Raw genomic sequence first — 23,980 nt, forward strand, 5'->3', positions numbered from 1 at the left:
ATTTACATTAAGTAGCATCTGTTGTGCTGTACAACTAATGAAAGCTTTGAAATTTGGGGAAAACAGCAGTACGTTGAAAGCAGTTTTAGTGCATAATTTTTGCAGTTTTAATTAAGTTCCAAGAGAATAAAAATGAAGGAAGAAAGAGGATTGAGGAAAAGGGAGTGCAAAAGACTGGGAGAAAAGGGGGAGGATGATGGAAACAAAAACAGAAAGAAAGCATTACCTGATAGGTGGTTTTCCAGGAAACTTGTCAAAGGAGACAGACAAAAAAGGAACAGGCATTTATGTCCTCTTCCATTTCAGTGAGATACTGGATTCCTTGAGGTCAGCTGAGAACCCAGCCTGAGCTTTGCTGCATCTATAAATTCTGCAGTTCAGCAGTCCTTGCTTCCTGGGATTTTTATGTACACCAATACCATTAATCATGATGCCTCTGGTACCTTTTGTAAATATTTGAATCATGAATCTCATACACAAAGCACTGTAGTATTGCAGCTTGCCTTTGCTCATCTAGAATTCACCAGTCCTGTTAGAAGTAACCCCCATTCTGATTTACACATGGAGTGCAACTCACAGTTAGGAATTTAGGTAATTTAAACTGCCTCCCACCAGCACATGCAAATGACTGCAAGTACCAACAAGAGCTGCATTCTTGTAGCTGCCATCATATCCCTGAAAATTCTTATGCACCCCATTTGAGATTCAGCAAAATGTCTTGTTGGGGAGCTGACTTACCATATATCTCTCTCTATATAGATATCAATATAAATATATATAACTCTCTTAGGCCTCATTTTCTAATGACTTCTATCTTGCGCCAGATGTTTGCACTGCTGTCTCATGAATGAAACTGCATATGAAATACTAAGTTTCTGTGGGTTTTAGAATTTATGTTCACTGTCAACCAAGTGGGAGCCATAGAGTGATATTAAATCAGGCTGCAGACTGCTGCAACAAGACAGCTAATTCATTGCTAAGCTCTGGCTATAGTAAAACCTCACCAGACAAGTTGTGAAGATGTTTGCCATTAGCAAGTCTGCTAACAGACAATGGCAATCCTTCTTAAAGCACTTTTAATCTTCCTATCCACTGAGGACTTGGAGATACAGGTTGGTTCCTTGGTTCCTTTCCTCTAGGCATGGGACTTCCATGGTTTTGACTCCACTGTTAAACTTCCCCGTGTTCTCTAGTCTGAAGATGTCCAGCTCTTTAAAACTTCATCTAGTGCTTTCTTCCTTTCAGATGACTCTCTCTGAGAGTGTGCCCTGGGGCACACTGAGCCCCTTTTGCTTTCAAGAAAGCTTTCTGGACATGTGGTGCTCAGAACTCAGCCTGGCATTGCTCCGGCCATATAACCCCAGCTGCTGATGGGGAACTGCAGGTATCTTCGGGGAGTGAAGGAAGTAGGTGAGTTTGATAAGTGTACATTGGCCATTTCATCTAGATAATTATTAACATTAGCTATATGGGTAATTATTATACAAAGTGCTTTCAAAGGCTGTAATCACCTGTTAACGGTAATGAACATTTGTAGGAGCAGGCACATCTCCACACATGCCCAGGGTGGTGAGGCACTGGCACAGCTTGCCCGAGAAGCTGCGGCTGCCTCATCCCTGGCAGTGTTCGAGGCCAGGCTGGACAGGGCCTTGAGCAACCTGGTCTAGTGGAAGGTGTCCATGCCCGTGGCAGGGGACTAGAACTGGGTGAGCTTTAATGTCAGGCGGGCCGCGACGGAGGGAGGCGACGGCGGGAGGGGGCCAGGCACCGCCTCTCCCTACTTCCTCCCGGTCCCGCCCCGCCCCTGCCGCCGCTTGTTGATGTTTCACTTTGTTTTAATTCCCGGGTCGCAAGATGGAGGCGGCGTTGGGACGGCGGGCGCTGCTGCTGCTACCGCTGTTGCTGTTACCTCTGTTGCTGCTGCCGCTGGCCGCCGCGCTGCTGGGCCCCGCCGCGCCGCCTCAGCTGGGCCAGGTACCGATGGGGCCAGGGCGCGGCGGGGCCGGTCCCTCTCCCTCTCCCTGTCCCTCCGAGGGGCGAGCCGGACCCTGCCGGAGAGCGGGCGGCTCTGGGGCGGCCGTGGGCGGCTTGGCCGCTGGCTGGCACGGCCGGGCGGGTGGCATCGCCGCCGCTGGAGGAGCGGGCAAAGCTGATGGCACCGGAGGGCGGTGTGCTGGGTACGAGGGGGTTTTCCTGCTGTAGCGCTCGGCAGACTGAGGTGTGTTACCCCTGCTTAAAGTGCTGAGCTGCTGCTCGAGTGCATTTCGGTCTAATGTGGGAAAATGGCACAAAAGGACAGGATTATGCATCTCCCACAAACTCAGTTAATGTTTTCCCCTCTCTTTAATGACTTATATAGGATTTAATATGCTAAATAATATTTGACTGTTTTCTGGGGGGGGGGGGGGGGGGAGGGATTGTTACTTCTCTGCAATGTAGATGTATTTACATCGTATTCTAACGCTTGTCTACCCATGTTTGGACTTTCAGCGCTATTGAAGTATGCAGTGCCTTAGGTACATGCTTGCTTTTAGTGATTTCTGTACTGAAATTGAACCAAGCAAAGGGTTACAATGTGTTGGTATATTATGGGACATCGTGCTCTGCTTTTTTCTCCAGTATCTATGCTGTATCTTGGTAAGATTAGTTTTAAATTAAATTTGGTGGCTTTTTAAAAAGTGGAAGGCATTTTTTGGGTACTGCTTAGGAGATAGTGGGAATAGAAAAATGTGCTGCGGTACTGGTGATCTTTAACCTCTAGAATTACCAAAGAGAACTGAATGCTTAGGTCCGTACTTGAATCATGACTGAATACATCCTCTAATTGTTGTAATAGTGAACTCCCAAAGTGTGAGGTTGCAAAGAGGGAAGAGGTGTTTTGCATTTGTAGTCACTTGTCTAACCAATGTGAAGTTGCTGTCATGATTAAATTTACTATGGTTGTGGGTTTTGTTGTTGCTGATGTTGTTCGGTTGGTTTTTCTGTTTTTATTTAAGTAAAATGTTTCCAAGAAAGCCTGACAAGAGGCCCTGCACATCCTGTGTTGCAAAATGGGATTCCTGGGCTTACTTCCTGGTTTCTGCCTCTCTATAGTAACATTTGAAGAGAGACTTACTTAGATCTGTTTTCAAAATGGGGTTTTAGATCTTCAGACACCTATAAAAGCACTTAAGTGCTTGGAGTCAGGTGCACTAAAAAGAGCAGACACAGCGCAGTCCTTGGGTATTCTGCTTATCTGTTTGAGCAGGGGAGTGCTAGCTCAAATGTGCCAAAAGACACATGAAGTGGCAATAGAGTATATAGACCTATTTTCTTGCTTGCCATCTACCTGGAGACTGTCTTCCACTGAATAGCATTAAAGCTGTTTGTCAGAGCTGGCAGTTGTACAAGAAGTGGAGACACATCTGTGAGTGCTATCTTTGGATCTGAAAGCACGAGTTGAGCACAGCAGGGCAGTGCCAGAGCAGTCCTGTGGAAGCCAGCTTGGGGGCAGAAATAGAATAGGTATGGTTTAGAGTGCTGGTAGGGCTTGACTTAGTAACTGGGGTGTAATGCCTTATGGGCATAGCTGTGCTGTTTGTCAGGTGAGTTTGTCCATTTGTGCCATACTGCTTAGGTGATCTGTCAACTCAGTTTTTGCTGATTGCAACTATCTGCGCTTTTTTTGCTTTATATTGGTGTGGTGGCATACATATATGCAGAGCAGCTCTTCTAATAGTCAAAAAGGCAACACATTTTTACTCTGGTGGTGTTTTTTTTTAAATCTCAAGCTTAGAAAAGTGAACACTTGTGTTTCCTCATGCACTGTTTATTTGTACAAACAGAATCGTTTTGATGTAGAAGGCGCAGTGCATCTTGGAAAAGTTTTGAGTAGAATTATTGCTGGGTTTTGAGCATGAGCTGGTTTATGGTGGCCTGGTAGGAACAGAACTGTCTGTTCCTACAGTGGGAGTAGGCAGAGTGAAAATGCCATACTGTCAGGTTGGCTTCAGAAGCTACACACTTAAGACAGTGAGCACTGGGGTCAGAATAACTGTGGTCTTTTCTCAGCATGGCCTGGGACTGCAGGCTGGTTGGGAGCAGGCTGCATCAACAGGACAGCTTTGCTTTGTCTGAGTACCACAACTGTGTCCTTTACTATTCTGTGAGCCCACTGGCAGCCCACTACTGACCGCTGCACATTTTGTGTTCTTGTACATGGTATTAAAGTTTACTTCCAAGTTGGTGATCATGATGTTGCAGAAACCATAGCGGAAGGACTGAGGAAAAACTCTTGAGACATTGGAATAATGTTTTGTAAGGCTGAAATGCTTTTGTTCAGCTCTGGAATGTGAATGTCTCAGTTCTTGTGCAATACTTGTCATTTCTTAAGATGTTTTGAAATCTAGACTTATTTTGAACATCAGTATGTGCGCTTTCAGTTTCTTCTCTCTCCTGAAATTTGGATAAGCAAAACTGGGTTACAGATAGATTGATAGTAGACAAAGTGAGGTTTTCTTTAATAAAAAAAGGTGGGGAATGATGCGGCAGTACAACTGACCATGTTATTCTAGTGCAAGGTCAGGAATTAGGTTTTGTGTTTCAGAGTCTTATTTTAATGTGCTGATAGGAACTGGCTAAGAGCACAGTGGGCCAAATGCTAATACTTTGTTGTTTGCTTACTCTGTTTGTTCTTGGTAATTCAGGTTTAGCAGTGTTCTAAGTGGTGTACTGGACTACCAGATGGGTTTGTTTTTTAGTTTAGTTGCCTGAAAAACATTTGTTGGCTGTAAGAAACCTCTGTGCGGATGGATTTTGTCACAACAGAAAAAAGTAATCTTCATCAACCATTTGAGTATGTGTGCAGTAAGTGTAACGTACTTTAATCAAAGAAGAAACTTGTCAATAGTGCCATGCTGAAATGTTTCTTTCCTTGCTGTGTGCCAGTTTCTCTATTAACCACCTGGCATATGTTCTAAACTTTATGCCTAAAAGATCTGACATAATCTTTCTGTGTATATTTGATTAAATTAAAGCAGCATGATGCAGTCATGTCCTGGTGATGTGGGACTAATTCACCTTTTAAAACTCCTGATAAAATATTCATAGTATGAATTGATTTAATAGAGAGTAAGCAAAGATGATTGATTCTAGCAACATATGTATGGCAAAGGAAAGGATAAGCATTATACTAAGACTCATCATAAGGCAAGGAAGGAATATAAGTGTGTTTGTTCAGAAAATTAAAGCAAAAGCACCATGTTAGATTTGAATGTTAAGATAGAAGTATTTATATAAGCTTAACTGAAGATAGTGCAGCTTTAGTTACTTATGTAGATACTGGGTTTCATTATCTTACCCTAAATATTGTCATGCAGTTTAAAAATGCCAGACCTTATTGGAGAAGATTTTGTACTAAAATTGTGTAAAATCTGAGGGACTTGCAAACTTGTCGGGTCAGACCTGTCACATCAAACCTGTACCATGGTTATTTCTGAACTCAGTTATGCCTGACAACATCCTACAACACACCTCTGGTTTGAGTCTGATGGAAGAATTGTGAGAAGCAGAAAATGGAACCAGCTGTCCATGTTAGTGCCATAACTCAAATGGTGTGAATTTGGATTCTAGTTTTGTTTGTCTGTTCAAACACTTTTTTTTTCCCATAATCTCTTTCCAAGTTAGAAAGAAGTTATTCATTTGTCTATTTCTTATCTGCTTGGCAGCCTTCATTGGACGTTACATTTTCCTGTCACAAACTGTGTATAGCAGTAGTGCTTGTGTAATCACTGCGAGGGGATTGTCTGTCTTTCAGGTCTCTGTACAGCTGGCCATCTTGCAAAGCACTGTGCCATCTGTTCCTAGTGCTGCCCACTCCACTTCCCCCAGGCCTTCTAGTGCAGAAAGAGCCTTGTTTGGAGAGCCTGCATAAAGAACAGCTGTGCTTTAAGTGGGCTGGCTGCAAGTGCCAGAATCTAGACAGGGTTTATGTGACTAATGCAGTGGTGTAGGGCTTAACCGTTACCCTGTACTGGGAGAAACTGTGCAGTGCACCCATCAGGTACCCACTGTTCTTGGAAGATTTTCTGTGGTTCTGTCATCAGATCCCTTTGAAGTTCCTGCATGATCAGAACCAACAGCTTTGTCTCGCCGGCATCTTTCATAAAAGGCTGTGATTAGGTGAAGTGTTCTCTGTAGATTTGTGTGCCATTGCCATGGGAGTCTGGAAGAATCAATTAATATTCCATTTACATTATGCCAAATGCTTTATATTCTTCGCTGCCATCTTTTCCCCATCTTGCTCTTCTGCAGCTACTGGGATTATACTGCCCCAGTTAACGCTTACCATTGCAGCACATGGTAAAAGGGAAATGATTAGAAAATGGTCACTGCCTGCTTAGCTCTATCGATCCAAGTTCACAAAAAATCACGAGTTCACTGTAATGTATGTCCCTGTTACTGCTGTTGCCTAGCTGTCCTAGAGCAGAATGATGCACATTTGTGGTGGAAGTGCTGTCCTCTTTACAGGTACTGTGGTCATTACTGCTGTAAATATCCCTGCTGGAGCACTAAAACAGTGATGAGAAATCACAGGAAAACTCAGGAGAGGGATCTACATCCTGTGATAGCATTAAGAATGATAGGGCCATTTTCGGTGTGAATTGGAGTATTTTGTGTGAAGGTATTCACCGGCAGAGGAAGGGATAAAGTGCTGTGAATGACAGAATCATGTCAGTGGTAAACTAAAAGCACAGCCTGATGCCTAAGGACCTGAATTGCTTCTTGGGGCTGACCTTTGATTTTCACTCTCTCAAAGTGCAGCTTTCTCAAATACTCAATGAATTACAGGACTGTCTAAAATTTATGTGAACTTTGATGTTGTTAATACTGGAATATGTATTGTAAGTTGTACAGGCAGTTTTTACACACGTTTCTGCAGAACTTGATAGTGCAATATTATGGATTACTGCAGAGGACATGTGTCCTGTTGTCAGTGGCTTCATTACTACAGGATTGGCTTACTATATCATGAACAGATAGCTTCTGAAGTGACGCTATAATGTAAAAAAATCCTTAAAACAACAGGTGTTAACCAGTGTATGCAGGCAGGCAGGAATGCCAAGAACTGGAAAACATCCAAGTTTGATTCATCAGAAATCTGGCATCACAAGAAGCATGGCTTAAAGTCTAGGACAGATAACCTTTTGGTTGGAAATGACCTGTCATTGGTGCTTCAGATGCATTTGTCGGATCAGCAAGAAAACTCTGACCACTGAGAGAAATCTTTTTCTCAGCACCCCTTCTAGGAAGCATACTGACTTTTCTTGAGAAATTCAATCCTAGCTATTCAGATGTTCTTCCTCTTATGGGTTCAAACTTAAACTGGGGAAGTTTAGATTAGATACAAGGAAGAAGTTCTTTACTGTTAGGGTGGTGAGGCACTGGAATGGGTTGCCCAGGGATGATGCTAATGCTACACCCCTGTCAGTGTTCAAGGCCAGGTTGGACAGAGCCTTGGGCAGCATGATTTAGTGCAAGGTGTCCCTGCCCATGGCAGGGGGGTTGGAACTAGATGATCTTAAGGTCCTTTCCAACCCTAACTATTCTATGATTCTATGATTCTATTGAAGTTAAATGTAAATTACCAAGTTACTTAGAGAACTGGAAGACCGTAACTGAAAATATGAACCGAAGTAACAATATAATCACAGGATGTAATCTGTTCTGTCATCCTGTATTTCTTCAAACCTTGTTTTTTTTCTTATGTTTTAAGAATTTGTACATTACCAACAACAAAAAAAAATCCTCTGACCTTTCAGCTCTCAGCTGTAGCACTTGGAGCTGTACTTCTATACTGTCAAACTGTTTAACAGATTATCAAAACCTTGTCTCATTACTTCCTAGGTTTTTCTGTTTTCTGGGAATTCAGAGGGCACAAAGGATGGATTTTCCGGGCAGTCTTAATAGTTGTTCGGTTTTCAAGCCTCAAATGCAATTTGAGTTCTTTTATGCAGAAAGGGTTTTGTAATCTTTTTTCAACATCTCCAGAGTGACTCACTGAGATTACAAGAAAAAGGAAATGACTGATAGCTTGTGACTGCTGAAAAAAAGGAAAATTCACCCTACTTTATTATTTATCAAATGACTTGAAAATGAAAGGCATAGGGCAAGATAGATATGCTCAACAACTAAGCGTCAAGTGTACAAAAAGTGAGCTATATAAGCAGTGATTATTTTTCTTCAAAACAGCTGTCAATTCTGTTGACGCGGTATCCAAAAGCATGTTGTGAATTCTGGTAGATACTTAAAATTTGCACTTGAAGAGCATATTCCATGTGTTAGAGATGAAAATATGTCAATGGATCACTTCCGTGCAGTCAGAGTTACAAAAAATAGACCACAGCATGCAGACAAGTAAGACAGCTTAACTGCTTGCTGCCTCTGCCACTGAAAGAGCATAGCTCTCTCCCACACATCATCCTTCCCTCTCATTTACGCAAAGCCAGTGAGCCAGTTTAGCTCATTAAATTGGCAGGAAAACGTTCCCTTTTTTTGCCAGACTATTTTTCTGTCAGTTGAACAAGCAAGGAAGAGCTGCACAAGCACAAGAGAAGCAAGAATGCAGCTGGGAGGAGGGAGCCTGGCTCCTTGTTCTGACAGACAAAGGCTGTTGGATTGGTTCTGCTGCATGGCCTGCCTGTCCTTGCAGCATCTCTTTAGGAGATGCCTTCTCTCATCATCATCCCAGGAGATGGTGGTGCATCTCCAGAATGGTGCGGGTTCATAAAGCTACTCAATAACTTAGAGCAATGATTAATACTCCAGTACAGCAGCTACACCATGACCCTTGCAATTTTGTGTTTATAAGCAAGGAAGAACTCCTATTCTTGTCATTCCTGTGACCAGTCTGTTCACATCCAGATCCAACAAATTCTATTGGTAACATCCCGTATTTTGTACATCCATTCTCCTGAGTCATCTATGTTGTTTTGCCTCTTTGCTAAGCAGTCTCACAAGACTTGATGGCAGTCTTGCTAAGAAACATCTCAAACACATCTACAAGTTCTGCTGCTAGAAAATAATCAGTTTTCAGTTGTCCTTGCTTTAAACATTCCTGAACAGATATACCTGTTCCTGATACAGAAACATCTCGAGGATCAGAGGAAGACCAATTTTTCCAGAGTCAAAATCAACTATATTGATGTCATTCTTGACAGACTTATTCTTAAAGCGCTCCAGTCATGTCCAAAACTTTTACACTCTCCCCAACTATTTACTATTTATTGTAGTACTCAGCTTCTTTTAATATTAAAAGTTTTCCTAATGTTTCACCTCTTTGCTCTTCATAGTATCTTCCCATGGAAAATAACAGTCCTCCAACTTAGTCAGCCTGGTTTTATGCTAATGGTCTCAGCTCACTTAATCCTTCCTTGGAGGCGAATTCTTCACTGCTCTTTTCCCCTGGCTTCTCACTGATCTTTCTTGCAGTGCTGCACCCAAAACTCAACGGCTCCTGCTGTGGCCAGTCTTCCGACCCTACGCACCCCATACCAAAATGTACATGAGGCAGGAACCACAAGATATATGCCAAACACAATGAAAGGCCAGACAGGATGACTCGGGTAAAGTGGAGGAACAGCTGAGGGAACTGGGGTTGTTTAGTCTGGAAAAGAGAAGGTTCAGGGGGACCTTATTGCTCTCTACAACTACCAGAAAGGATGTTGTAGTGAGGTGGGGGTTGGCCTCTTTTCCCAAGGAACAAGCAATGGGACAAGAGGTAACAGCCTCAGGTTGTGCCAGGGGAGGTTTAGGCTGGATATTGGGAACGGTTTCTTGACAGAGAGGGTGTTCAGGCATTGGAACAGGCTGCCCAGGGCAGTGGTGGAATCACCATCCCTGGGATTCAGAAACCACGTAGACGCCCTCAGTGATACACGTTAGTAGTTGTCTTGGCAGTCCTGGGGTAATGGTTGGACTTGATGACCTTAAAGGTCTCTTCCAAGCTGGTTGATTCTCTGATTCTATTGCGAGAAGTTTACAGGAAAGCAGAGCACCATCCCAGCTCACCCACTTTCACCCACTGGAGGGAATGGGTGATGCACAGCATTCACCCTGTTAACACAACATAGTTCATGAATTGGGACTATATCATGCTAGGTAATGTATATTTCAAGTATTTCCTGGTTGAAAATCTAGTGTTTTATAAAAATCCCAAACAAACCCCCATTTTATATGTTTAAGTTTTTGTTTATTTATTTTAAATTCTGAGCGAGTTAAACTTTTTATTGAGACATGATTTGCTTTGTAGCTGTTAGTTGTGAAACAGTGACTCAAACACAGAGCTGAAGAAGATGCTGAGGATATGGAAAGGTTTTCCAGAAGAAAATGAAACACAATTAGAATCATTTAAGACTCCCAAAAGGCAAATAGGGAGCTTAATGTTATTTTTGAAGAGGTGACTCAGGAAAACAGTGTGACAATCACCACTTTTGGCAATATCCAAGAGAGATTTGGCTTTTGTGTGTGGGTTTTGTCAGAGGCAGCCCTGGGGGATTTAAGGTTCCATCTGTAAAACAGCCCCTGACATTACAGGGGCAAAATGAGAGGATAGAATGAGTCAGTCAATAAATTATAGCAATTAATAGAGTTTGAAAGAAGCAAATCCCCATTACCTCCAAGTGTGGAGGTGTTCCATGTGGTATAATTTGGGAACGATAACCAAAGAAAAGAAATAGGATTACTGTTGACATTGACAAAACTGAGTGTTCTTTAGTATAGACTAATGTGTATTAAATTGTACTCCATCTTGAAGACTAAGTGGAGTGCTTAAAAAACATTTATAGAGAATCTGATTTATACCTTGTATTTTCTATTATTTTTCAGCTAATACAAGAGGCTTCTTTTCCATTATATCCATGTAAAACAAGTTCTCCTGAGAATTTAGCTTGATTACTATTATTCTGTCTTATTTAAAAAAAACTGATACATAAGGGGTACAGCTGTCATTCTTTCTCATCAATGCTCTTTATTAAAAAGAGGGGGAAAACCCCAAAACAATCCTTACATGGAGCAAGTAAGCATATTCCTTTCTTCTGTCTGCTGGATGGAAAGACTGGGAATGTGCTCTGGGGATTTTATGCTATCATTCTGTCAGGACAGTGTGTGAAAGTTGCCTGTGGCCTGCAGTGGCTGCTGTGTTTTCTCAGAAACTTAAGTCTCTTCTCCCCCTTGTTTTCCAGGAAACTATCAGAGTCAATGTTATGATGTTGAAAAGCGATGGGGAATTTCACAAAGCACAGGTTTGTCCAGTTTTTCTATTTATTCAGTGAATTAATGTGCAGTGAAATAGAGTCTGTGTGTGGATGCAAATGCATTGTTTTCCCTGAGGTCAGTCAGTATGGTGTGTTCCTCTGAGAACAGAACTGTAGCATTGTGCCAGGAGCCATACACTCATTCTGTCTGTCTGTCTTTCAGGTTGTTTTTAATATCACCTATGCTAATGGACAGGTATACCTAAATGATTTCCCTATGAAAAGCAGGGTCGCCCACGTAACATGTCAAACAGTAATATGTGAGTATTGCCTTTTTGGTGTTTTTTTTTTTATTTCCTACCCCTGGGGTATTTGGCTTCCCTGTTATCTGGTAACCAAAGCTTACAGTGACTATATGTTCTCATACTCTGCAAACCTGAGCATCATAGAAGCAAATAATTTCCCAAGGTAGGATAATTTTGCTACTGAAATGGGTGGAAAAAACCTTACTGCCTTGTTCTCAAGTCACATTCACATTCCGATATGTGTAAATGGTCTAATCTGAAATCTAGGCTCTGCTTATCTTTTCAAAAGAATGTTTTGCACTACAAGCTAGACAATGTAAACAGAAGGATGCAGCTCCACCCTGCTTATAGCTGTGTCCCTAGGTTGGGTGGCATATATCCAAAAGGAGATTCAATAACAAAAGTATGAATTATGATTAGGAAGATCTTTTAATTATCTCATTTCTGTGTACACTGGACAAAAAAGTTTCTGCTGGGTAGGTTATTACAGCACAAACACTGCAGTTTTGCTAGTGCCCTGCAGTGGGCAATGACTTTGAATTATCTTGACACTGCTATTTTTGCCACTGATTCAGTGCTACATGTTTTGTGAAAGAGCAGAAAGTACTGTGATTTTTTTTGAGATGCAGAGCGCATACTGTATAATTAATTAAGCAAGTGCCATTATGCTCATTTAAGTTTTTGTTGTATTCAGAATGATCTCTTGATGGATCAGGTGCAGCTAGTCTCTAGCTTGGTTTCTGAGGTCATCCTCTCCTTACAATCGGACATGTACTTACAGAGTACTAATGCTTTTTCTAAATTGGTTCTCTGAGCCATGACCTTTTTTTCTTGAACCCGAATTCCCAAGCATATTTAATTATTAATTTGACGCTATTCTGGAGAGGGAGAGCAGTAATTAATTTCTCTTTTTCTGAGATAATTATATTTCCATTGCTTCTATTTTTTTCTATACTAAAAAACCAAGACAGAATGTCATCTACCTGCAAGATAACTTGAGTCCAGAAAAATAGATATGATTTTATTCACTAATTCTGAGAGCTACTGAGCACTCTACTGTAGTTCCTGTTAATTTCCCAACTCATACTATGAGTTTGAACATGAATCTGAAACAGAGAGAAAAATACATATTTGACATAGGAGGTAGAAACCTGGCACTGTCTATCTCCTTGTTTGGTCTGAGTCGTCAGCACTATAGCCTCTATTATGTTTATTCTGTTTAGCTATTAAATCCTCAACAAGAGATTCAGATAATGCTTGTAAAATGCTAAGGGAATATTGAGATACTTGTTAACAGAGGAAGAATAGTCCTGAATGTGTATAGAAGTAAACTTGAATTAAATATTCATGCTCTGAGATCTGTCACCTCCACTCCTACACTTATGCAGCACTGCAGTTCTACTGTGCTCTCACCCGTTGTAGAGGTATGGCAGCTGGTAGAAGGGTACCAAGTCTATGCAGAAACAGCAAGGGTTGAAAGTTCTCTGTACTTGCGGAATATTGGGTTGTTGAAATAGCTGAAAGGTTTTGGATAGGAAGAGAGCTTGAGGTGTCATCAGGCACATATGAAAATGGGGGGGGCATAGAATAAAACACGTATGAGGGAACTTGCCTGAGTAGTATATTAGGTGTGTGTGGAAAAGAGCGTGTTTGTTTCTGTATTGAGAGGAAGGGGAATGTTTTGCAAATCAAGATGTTTACACAGGTGGCTAACTGGGCTGTGGCATTACTCTTACGAACTTGTTTGGACAACTTAAATAGGAATACATCGATAGCAAAGCCAAAGAGTGGTGCTTAGAGTGCTTAAATGCAAACCTCAAAGGCAGGGATGCGACGTTGTTTGCAAGCTTCCTCAGTCTGGGGATCATACAGTGCTGCTGTTGTCTGCTGTGTTGTATCATGAGACCTGCTCCAAGTTTGGTTTGGTAAAAAGTCATGGCATCTGTTTTACCTGTTGCCCAGACTACTACGGCTTATAACAGCAGTTTACTGGAAGTGTTAAGAACATCAGCATAGTACAGACTTCTGTACAACTGTTCAGGCATCTCTGGTTGAGTGCTACTGGTCCTCTGTAGTTGTAATGCCTTTTTCATTCAAATGCTACATGTGCCTTTGCATCTAGGTCAGAGTTGCAACTGTTCGCCCCTTGGTTGTGTACTGCTTCCTGGTTGGGATGGTTTCTCTTTGAAAACTGTGACATTGTGTGTTAACAGTGGAGAACAGAAACTTGGATAACTTACCAGATCAGCAGCACCTGGGAACCGTCAGTGTTCGCATTATGGTTCACAAGTGGCCTTTGGCATCCAGTTCTGATTTGCAGCTGATTGTCATTCAGGAAGAAGTGTCAGAAATTGATGGAAAACAGGTAAAAAAAAAAAAAACACAACATTCTGCTTGTTTTTAATTTATGAGAGGCAAGTCATTACCAAGGATTCAAAGGTTTACGTGTGTCTGGTTGGTGATTAGAGCACAAAGTACATAAGCTAATGCTGGCTAGCACGGTAGTGAGGGAGGTAGTACCAACCTAAGTTACTCATGTAGTAGCAAAGGTGATTCATGAGGAGTCTTCAAGTTTTAATGCTTCTATTTGTATTTAGTAATTTATTTATAATGTAATAAATGTTAGAACATCACTGTGTCACATGCTGTTTCAAAATGTGCACATATGCAAAGTCAGACTCACAAGCAATACTTCATTTACAAAAAACATACAAAATAAATAAAAGGGGCATGGGCTTGTTATTAGTCCTGAGGTTTTCCCCGTTGTTTACCCCAAGCTAGTAAAGGGTTTCAGGCATGTAGCATGGGGAACAGCTTATAGCAGCAAACTCTTACAGCAGGTGGGCTTGTGAAAGCCCACGATATCAGAGCTTAGCCCTGGGATATTTTGCATATAAGATAATTAATTCATTTGGATAAAAATCTTAATAATAAAATGGATTTTGAGATTAACAGGGAAAAAACTCCTACATTCTGACAGTATTTGCACAAATACCAGTGAACGTGAGAGGTTACAGTTCTAGCTGAGACTGAAATGTGCAGAACTGAGTTCTCAAAATCACCAATAAAGTATAGTTATTTTTCCAACCAGAGAGGTTCTGAAGAGAAGAGACAGCTGCTGAAGCCAGCAAAAATATTGTGTTTTTGGTTCAGTATATGTCTGCGTCTTGCATGTGGCCAGGCTGTTTAGAAGCTGGCTTATGTTCTGCTGCCTTTTTTTGTAATAGGAGAATTATGGTAATACCACTGGTCCTTCATAAATTGTGTGCTCAGCATGTCCTGTTTTTTACAGGGATCTGCATCACATCAAATTTTTACTCTGTTAATGAAAAATCCCACTGAGAGGTTTGAAGCTTTTCTAATGAAGTGTTTATTCCACTTCTAGGAGGCTAATTTATCCTTGGTTTGATTGAGTAGTTACACAATCTCAAATTAGAGGCAGATCTCAAACTAGGCATCACAATGCATTTCCTATTTTCATAGGGACCTGGCAAGAACAACCCGAAAGCTAATATGGTTTCCTTAATTGTTTAAATCAAAAGTTTTCCATCTTTCTCGTTAGTTTTCAGCTGACATTAACGATCATCTGCTTCTTCACATTATTCTCTGGGTGTTTGAAGCAAAAGGAGATTGTTGGTTGGCCTACTGTTCTGAAAGCATGAGTGAAACCATCACGTGCTCCATTCCTTTTCTGTTAGTTACATTTCTGTGTAGCAGTTATAATTATGATCATAAACACTCTGGATTTCTGTGAGTTCTTGGCCTCAATGCAGTTACTGAATGTAGTGAGTTATGCTGAATGTGTTCTATATTAAGTGATGCTTGCAGTGATTAAGTGAAATGGGTCCAGTGCATCACTGGAAAAGGAGGAAAACTCTTTTGGTTGTTGGAAAAAAGCAACACTACTACAAAAGCAGAATTGTCAGACTTGCCTCAGCAACACTTTCAATGTTTGCAAGTGCTCTTTTACTACATACTTGAGTTTTCCATGCCCTAAAATGCCTCCCTGAAAGAGGATCATAAAAGGCTATGTAAGACTTGGGTAAAAGCCCATGGAGCAACTACCTCATGCTTTTGCATTTTTTTGTTTTTAACATCCCTATGTCTAAATCTTAATGGCCTGGAGTTTTATGTGATGCATTGGTTTTCTTTGCCAGCCTAATTCACTCTTACTTTAAACTCAGCAATATTGACATATTTGCATCTCTTGTAGGTTCAGCAGGAAGAAGTAACAGAAATAGATATTTTAGTAAAGGACCTGAGAGTACTTAGACATTCAAACTACACTGTCCCTTTGAAAGAGAGCATGCTGTATTCCATCCCAAGGGACAACGACATGTTATTTACACTTCCCAGCCTCTCAGAAAAAGGTATCTCTCTTAGCTGTTACAAAAGATTTTTTTTTTATCCATGGTTGATATATTCCTTTACAAGGTCAAAAGAACATCATTATTCCTGTGTTTTACATAGTGGAATAGTTTCTTCATTGGCATGAAAATGTTTTCTTTAATATAGTTTGGTTTTGTTTTTGTTAAATATCTAAATTCAACTCTTCTACATTTAGGTATTTCATTTGTTTGTTTTCAAATCTGTTCTCCTTTGAAGCACTTGGTACTTGTCAGTCTGCAACCACAGGAAAAAAATTCCTCTGTCAGAGCTATGATGGAAGTTTCTCTAAAGCTCTGCCATTTTCCCCGAGAATGAAAGAAAAACTGGAGAGGAAATACCTGTCTGGGTCACTTCCAAACCAAAGAATAATTTTATGTTATTAAACTTGAGTATCTTAAAAGCAAGAGTAGTTATTTGATGCCTTAATCTTATTTCAGTTCTATTTAATTAAAAACTCTCAGGGATCTCATAGGAGACGAAATATTTTTATCTAGTTCTTCACTTTTTAATCTGGCAGCAGCTGAAATTTAAGCTGAATTTAAGGGCACAGCTAAGGCTGCACTCTAATACTGCTGCTTAGCAAGTTCACTACTCAAGTAAACAAAAAAAAAAAGTCAGCCTTCTATGTTCTTGCTGTAAATGTGTTAGAACTGTACTGTAAGTACAGAAATGTAGCATGTCTTTGTCTTCCTGAACAGTGAGTCAAATAGAAAACAAGCCCCCCACTGAACTCGAGCTTTTCTTCTTCAGATACTCAAGACCCACTACAAACTACCAGTCAGTATCTCATCCGGCAAGTGGAAACCACAGTAGACGAAGAGGCATTACCTGGCAAGTTACCAGAGACCCCTCTTAGGATAGAACCTCCCTCTTCTTACAAGGTAGTTTTGTTGTTTGTTTGAATTATTAGTATAAACCTTGAAAGAATGGTTTAAAAAGGAAAAGCAGGTTTTTTTTCCCCTCCCTCCCTTGTTTTTTTTCCTTGTTTCCTAAGGGATAAAATACATACAGCTTGGTGACATTTTTAGGAGGAAAAGTTGTAGTAACATGCTGCGGATGAAGCTGGACGTTATCCAGTATTACAGTTTGAGGGAATGAACTTCCCCATTTTCAATTTTCTCTACAGCACCATATACAAATATTATGTTTTCCTCCTTTGTGGATGTTTACAGAACAAAATAAACAAACCCAGCATTGTTATGATTTAGATAGTGGATCTTCCTCATGTGAAGACCAAATACAACATCCATTTGAAGATGTTAAGAAGGTGTATAACATTCCTAGGCCTTTGTCTTTGGTCCTTTATTTTTAATTCGGAAAAAAAAAACCAAACCCAACAACAACCCAAGACCCAGCATAATATGTAATAGCTCATTTCTGGAATTGCCATTCCTGTTTAACCTGGTATTTGACTTCTCAGAGTACTGTTTTACTGCTTTATATTTACTAAAGACCAGGATTTTCTATTGTGTGAAGTACATGGCAGTAACTGACTTCCACAGAACACTAAGAAATCCCCACAGCCAGCCACGAAGAAGAACAGGCTTTTACAGACACTGTAGTAAACTTCAAAAAACCCAACAAAATCACCCAAAACAAAACTGAAAAATCAACAAACAAAACACTTCCTAAATTACCCCTTAGCAGGGAGGAATTGGATGTTTTTACGTCAGAATCCTGCAGTGTTCTGACCTCAGAGATATTCATGACATGAGAGTTGCTGTATTTATGCCTGTCGTGGTTTAAACCCAGTCAGGTAATTCGTTCACTCCCCCCCCCCCCCCCCCCTTCTTTCCCTCCCCCTACTCCCAGAGGGACGGAGAGGAGAATCGAAAAGAATGCAACTCCCACGGGTTGAGATAAGAACAGTTTAGTAACTAAGGTATAACACAAATCACTACTGCTACCACCAATGATAATAATGATAAAGGAAATAACAAGGGAACAGAATACAACACCTCAGCACCAACCGACCGATCACTCGCCCCCCCCCAGCCCGACCAAGCTCCGACCGATACCTCCTCCAACCCTGCAGTCCCACAGCCCTTCCGGCTCACTCCCAGTTACATCCTGGGCATGACGTGCTGTGGTATGGAATACCTCTTTGGTCAGTTTGGGTCAGGGGTCCTGTCTCTGCTTCCTCCTGGCTTCCCCTCCTCCCTGGCAGAGCATGAGGCTCACAAAGTCCTTGGCCAAACCAAAATATCGCTATCAGCTCTGTTCCCGAGCTGAAAGTCAAAACACTGCACTGCACCAGCTACCAAGGAGGAGAAAAATGACTGCTACTGCTGAACCCAGGACATGCCAAGCAAAGCGCTTATACAATTCCAAGTATCATTTAGCTTTAAGTCAGTTTTACGCCTCTGGGAGATGTGCCATTGCTCTGTCCCATTGTAAGAAACACAGCAACAGCTTGGGAAGTTTCAGTTCCAGATGAGGTAAGGAGAGGCATCATGTCCTTCTTCGTGACTGAAAGAAAACACTTTATAACCTGCTGCTGAGACACGAGGGCTAGGACAGTAGGCTGAAAATTACAGGTAGGCTAGGGAAGGTGCTACCCCTCTCCCAGGGGTAATGCTTTCCCTTCTGTATGCTGCCATGGTATCACAGCTTCTCCACATTGCTAACCCTTCACCTGCTCTGTTCAGGTGTCCTTTGTTTTCTAAAGTGGCCTTTCCTCTCAGAGAACTCTGCTAGGATGAGAAAAGAATTAAACCTTTGCCTCTTCCAAACCTCACAGAAGAGCTGCGAGTCACCAGTTTTATCCTGCTTATATGTATGTTTAAGCATACATAAATTCCAGTAAAACTATCACCACACAATGCAATTCACCAGTATCTACAAAATCCGCACTTGCTGTGTTTTGCAACCTTTTTATTTTTACCTGTTTGGTTGTAGGTGATGTGCCAATGGGTGGAAGATTTGAGGACAGTGTTGTGCAGATTCTGGTTGCGATCTTTACCCATCTTCTTCAGTTTGATGGAAGTCGTTGGAGTTGGAGTTGTTGGAGCAGCTCTTATTCTCAAAGTTCTAAAGGTGATTCTCCCTTCCTGTGAAAACAAGTAAGTCATTTTTGCTGTTTGCTTCTCTGATGAAGGCAAAACACTAACTAAAAAAATAAAAATCTTTAAAGCAGCAGCCCTGTTCTGTATGAAGAAGGTGTCGTCAATTCAGTGAAAAGGCTGCTGGTAACTTCCCAGTCTGAGTGCCCTGTTGACACACAGGCATTTCAGAGGAATATGGGAAAATCTTTCATTGGAAGTGTCTTCAGCTTGGCTGTCAGACTGCCAGATTTTCATCAAGTCTTCTAAGGACTATGTTGTGAGACCCCATTAACATAGAATCATATTGCTGGGAGAGGAGGGGAGAAGCTGGAGCTAAACAATTCCAACAACTCTACATCTTTTCATATTCCCACTGTGTTGGAGTTGTTGTAATTATTATGGAAGGCCTCAAAACTGACTTTGCAAATTTGTATGGGAATTCTCCAAGGAGGAGCTACCTATGCAGGCAGCTTACAAGCCATTTCAGTTGGTGGCAAATGGTCATAAGTAAAGCTTATTGACTGCAGGTGGCTTTATTCACTCAGCTGGTGTGTTACCAGCAATAGGAATATTTTTCAGAGAAGCAAGCTCTCCAAACAAGGAGTGGAAAGATGGATTAGTAACTGCAGATAAGAAATCAGTATAGATTTTGTGCTGGAATGGGCAAGTGTGTACATTTTAAGGCAAACCAAGTCAATTCTGGAAGACCTAACCCTTGGAACCCTATATTCTTTTCAGGCCCCAGAAGCACAGCTGATGTCTTTGAATGCAGCTGAGCAGCTGTGCTTCTGAATGGCTCTGAGTGCGGTTAATTTGTGTATCACCCCAGGGATAGGAGTGGCCTTAGTCCATCTGACAGAGCTAGAAAAATGGAGAGCTGGAAGATCAGGAAAGGTAGAAACTTCAGTGACAGAAGAGACCATGCTTCCCCCGACACTTCACAAAGCATGCTGTTGGGTTCGAGTATTTCTTCTAACTTGTTAGAGCAGGAAGAGTCAAACACTTTGTACCCCCCAGCAGTAAGTAGCTTAAGACTGCCATGTGTGAAAATTTGAACTAAGTAGAATTAGGGGAAAAAATAAAATCTAATCCACATAAACAGTTCATCAAAGCGTCCATGGCAGAGGTGAGTACAGAGCAGAGGAACCAGCCTGCAGTAATTTCCAGTTGGAACATGGGGCTTGTGCATGGCTTGTCAGAGGATTTCAGGATACTGTTACACTGGAAAGATGTTGTGTCCTTGCTAAAAACCCAAACAAACAAACAAACAAAACAATGAGCCAATCCCACCCAAAACCACACGCTCATTTTCTTGCTGCCTCTGTAAAGTGGTTGTGTAAAATGTGGTAGTGGTTTAATTCATGACTGTAAACCAGTAAGAATGAGTACGTCTCACTTGGTGAGTGACACAGTTGCAGAAGTGTGTAAGGACCTTGTCCCAAGTCTGTGATGCCATTCTACAGTGCACTGATAAAACTGGAAGCTTTAGCTAGAGAATTAGGTTCAAGAGCCTGAGGAAGTAGCTTGTGACAGACAGCTATGAGGCTGCTGTGAAACTGAGCCTATGGAGCCCACACTGCTGGTATTTCAGATGTGGAAACTGGGTGAAGGGACCCCACTGAAACCACAGGTAGTTCATTTTGGAGCCGGTTTTGTATCAAGTTTTCATTCTACTTTATAAAAGAGGTATCATGAGGGTAATAAGTGATGTATTGATTTAAAGTATGTTGATGAGCTCAAGAATAAACCTAATTTTCAGAATGCAGAATTGTTTTTTAGATTGTTTCCTAATGCCAGGTAATCTTACCTTTCAGAGGCACCCTTCTCCTGGATCAAGTCAGCTTTGTACCCGTGATTACCATCAGCTTGCCTTCAGATCTTCCAGACAGGAAAAATAATTTAGATGAGAAATCATGTACTTAATGCTGTGTTTGCTTTGGAGTTACTGTTTTTTTAAATCATATTTTTAGTTGACCTGAAATTTGGCACTTGATCTTAATACCATGTTTGTTTCCTACTAAGAGAACTCAGTCGATAAATTGGCAAAGGGACACTCAGGCTGAGGCCCATAGCTGGCTGACTTGTGCCTCTCTGCTAAAACACAGCTTTTTCAGAAGCTTCAAAATAAAGCAGCTTTGCACCCTGAGGGCTACCATTGGTTTTAACTTCTGTGAAGTCACTTTTCCTCACCTCGGACAGGACGCTGGCTGCCTTCATGCCCATTGATAAACCAGGGCAGCTATCCTGAGTATCGAGGTGGTGTAATTCAGGGTGTCCTGAAGTCTCCCGACAGCATTCCTCAGAAAAGGACGAAGGAGTATCGCAAACATCAGCTGTGCCTGCAAGCCTAAACAAAGCTGCCCAACCTGGTGTCAAGTCTCTTAGGTTTGAGTGTGCCTTGCGAGGAAAATATCACTACCAACCCCTTGTGTTACTTAAGTAATTTTACGTTTTAAATATGCAAACCAAATTTTAAAGGTAGGTTTAAGCACTTTACACTTTTGTGGCTCCTTCCACTTACAGAAACTGTTGGCACTTGTGAAGAATGTCTTTTTTTGTACCTGTGACAGCAGTACTTTGTGAAGTCTCAAGAGAGAAAAGGAAACCCTACAAGCTCCTACAACAGTACTGGCTTACCACCGCTGCGTAGGCCCAGTCTGCCCCTGCCCATTTGTACTGCTGTCGTTTTTCAAATAAACACTTAAATTGTTTATCAGCCTGTGTTCATGTGTGCAGCTCTGTTTATCTATGCAACCCAGTGGTTTGCCACATGCATTACATGTGGGCACGATTTGGTTTTTAACTTTTCATTGTTCTTGCTTACAAGACACTGTCAAAAGAATGACTAGGGAAGAAAAAAGAACGTTAACTACCTGGTGTAAGACTGAGCAGAGTTATCATTTGAGTGATTGAAATTATCCATTTTTAGCTAAAGCTGTTACAGTGAGGGAGAAAAGCTAGGATTACACACACACATCTCCCCCTTTAATGAAAGGTTATCCAATGTGTAATGAGTTCTCTAAGTTAGTTATTTGTCCTTACAGCTGGTGTGTGACAGGAACAACTTGAATTGTCTCACTAAACTGACAGCACTGCTGGGATAGAAGAAACATTTCCAATGCTGACTGACCTTGCTAACAACCAAACCAAACCCCAGCGTGGCATATGTCAGCCTGAGGTAACAGGGACACTGCTCAAACTTCCTTTCCTAAAAAAAAAAAAATCTGTTTTTTGATGTAGCACCATGTGGTTCAGTATTTACATTTACTTCCTCAAGCTCAATGAGGTTGGGGAGTGCAGGATCCCCAGCATCAGCCAGGTTTAGCTGAGTGATGACAATAGAAGTGGGGGATGTCATAACTGGCTGAGTGCTTTGGAGCCATAAAACTCTGGAGCAGGGCAGCTGCTCTGCTGATCTGGCATGAGTAATAATGGCCAGCATCCCCGGAGCCCCAAGCAGGGCTTTCCAGGGCTTATCACCAGAGAGCTACCTACCATCATGGTAAAGTAAGCACACAAGACGGAGATGATGGCAGAGCTACAGAGGCATCTGAATAAAGAATGCAGTTCAGTTAAAGAACATACATGAGAGAGGGGCTGTTGTCATCCATGGCTAAACAGGAAACAGACTAGCAGAGGCATGGTGACTACAGACAAGAGCAAGTCTTCAAACAGTTGCAAAGTCCTCTGTATGTGGAAATTCATGTTCTTTCCACATAATGCACATAGCCCTGGGCCCTTCATTAACATAGTTCAAAATAGAAGCAATGTATAAGGCTGAAGTTTAGCTTCTTGGCGTAGGAGGGAACCAGGGTGGACGCAAAATACAACAGTTCTTCCTTACAGCACAAGCACAGTGTGAACTCAACTGCAGATCAGAATGCAGCAGCTGTTGCAGACTGTTCTTTGCCTCCCTACTTATGAAACTGTAAACCAAGCACCTGCACAGCAACAAGGAGATTTCACTCTATGCTAAACAGCTGCAACATAAATGAGTGGTTAAGCCTGAAAAAGTGCTGGTAGTGCTTCACAACTTGGCTGATTTCCATAAGCTAAGTCATCCTCCTCTTCTGTATGGTGTTCCACAGAGCATGAGGAAAGAAATGTGATTGTCCGGGTTAACAAAATTAAAGACCAGTGCAAATCTTTAACACAGTAATTGCCAGACAACACTGCTATGGTATAACAGTGCACTGCTATGCTATGGAGCTGGAGCTATCAAGTCTTACAGCACTAGTCTTCTGCTTTAGCATACACGTGGTTTTCCTGAGTCACAGAAACCTCATGCCTTTCAGGAGTGCGGCTTGGAGCTGGGACCACTGAGCCATTTTGTAATGAGCCAGTTTAAAGGCTCCTTACCGTAACTAAGAGTTAAGAAAGGACAATTGTCCTGCATGCCAGTCGCAGTAGGTCTCGCTTTCCCAGCACAGGAGCTGACAAGGATCCAAGGTACCAGCTAGGGAAAAGGAGGAGGGGAAGATATAATACACATGACAAGTGACTCTCCCCACCCCCAAAACCTAACAACTACCCAAAAAACCCAACTCTGTTAGGATGGCAGCAGGCTTTTAGGAAAGGCAACACCTCTTATCTCCCCATGGATAGTAGCTCTCGTTACAGCCCTTCTAGTTCTGCCTCATTCTCAGAATGTCTCTTTACCTTTAAAACACATGGTATAATGCAGCACTGCCCCTTCCCTCCATACAGGGACTCCCCTGGAAGGTGTTGGCATCATCACGTTCTGTGTTTCAAAACAAGATGAATCTGAGCTACAAATTCAGTATCTACAGCTTTCCCCCCCACCACCACATATTATGCAGTTGTTCGTTTTGTTCATTTAGAGTGAACAGGGCTGGTTGAGGACTAAAGTTTCCTTTTAAAATGAGGCTTACTTTAGAAGCTCTCAAAATGTATAATGCTTTCACTCCGAGTGGCCCCTTACTGTACTGCTTCCAAGGACTAATGCTTACCTACTTTCCCTTCTTCGTCTGATGACAGATTGAGTATTTTG

General features: G+C 41.7%; 1 protein-coding gene across 1 annotated transcript; it reads left to right on the plus strand.

Annotated features, from left to right (window-relative positions):
* Positions 1–1,774: 1,774 nt before the first annotated feature.
* On the plus strand, positions 1,775–21,685 carry GINM1 (glycosylated integral membrane protein 1). Its single transcript, XM_061471510.1, has 8 exons — positions 1,775–1,974; positions 11,220–11,279; positions 11,455–11,551; positions 13,750–13,901; positions 15,750–15,906; positions 16,676–16,806; positions 18,824–18,987; positions 20,784–21,685. Exons 1-8 carry the CDS (start codon positions 1,855–1,857, stop codon positions 20,890–20,892), a joined length of 990 nt encoding a protein of 329 aa, XP_061327494.1. The 5' UTR covers positions 1,775–1,854; the 3' UTR covers positions 20,893–21,685.
* Positions 21,686–23,980: the final 2,295 nt, after the last annotated feature.

This window comes from Pezoporus flaviventris, unplaced genomic scaffold (genome assembly GCF_033815535.1).
Source record: "Pezoporus flaviventris isolate CSIRO_AGI_PZ_B2104156 unplaced genomic scaffold, CSIRO_AGI_Pfla_v1 ptg000066l, whole genome shotgun sequence".
NCBI classification, from domain to species: Eukaryota; Metazoa; Chordata; class Aves; order Psittaciformes; family Psittacidae; genus Pezoporus; species Pezoporus flaviventris.

Excerpts from the sequence above, each read along its gene's own strand:
- GINM1 (XM_061471510.1), top strand. The coding sequence starts at position 1,855 with ATGGAGGCGGCGTTGGGACGGCGGGCGCTGCTGCTGCTACCGCTGTTG. Across the intron at positions 11,280-11,454 it reads GGGAATTTCACAAAGCACAG|GTTGTTTTTAATATCACCTA; the intron begins GTTTGTCCAGTT and ends TCTGTCTTTCAG. Across the intron at positions 15,907-16,675 it reads TCCCAGCCTCTCAGAAAAAG|ATACTCAAGACCCACTACAA; the intron begins GTATCTCTCTTA and ends TTTCTTCTTCAG.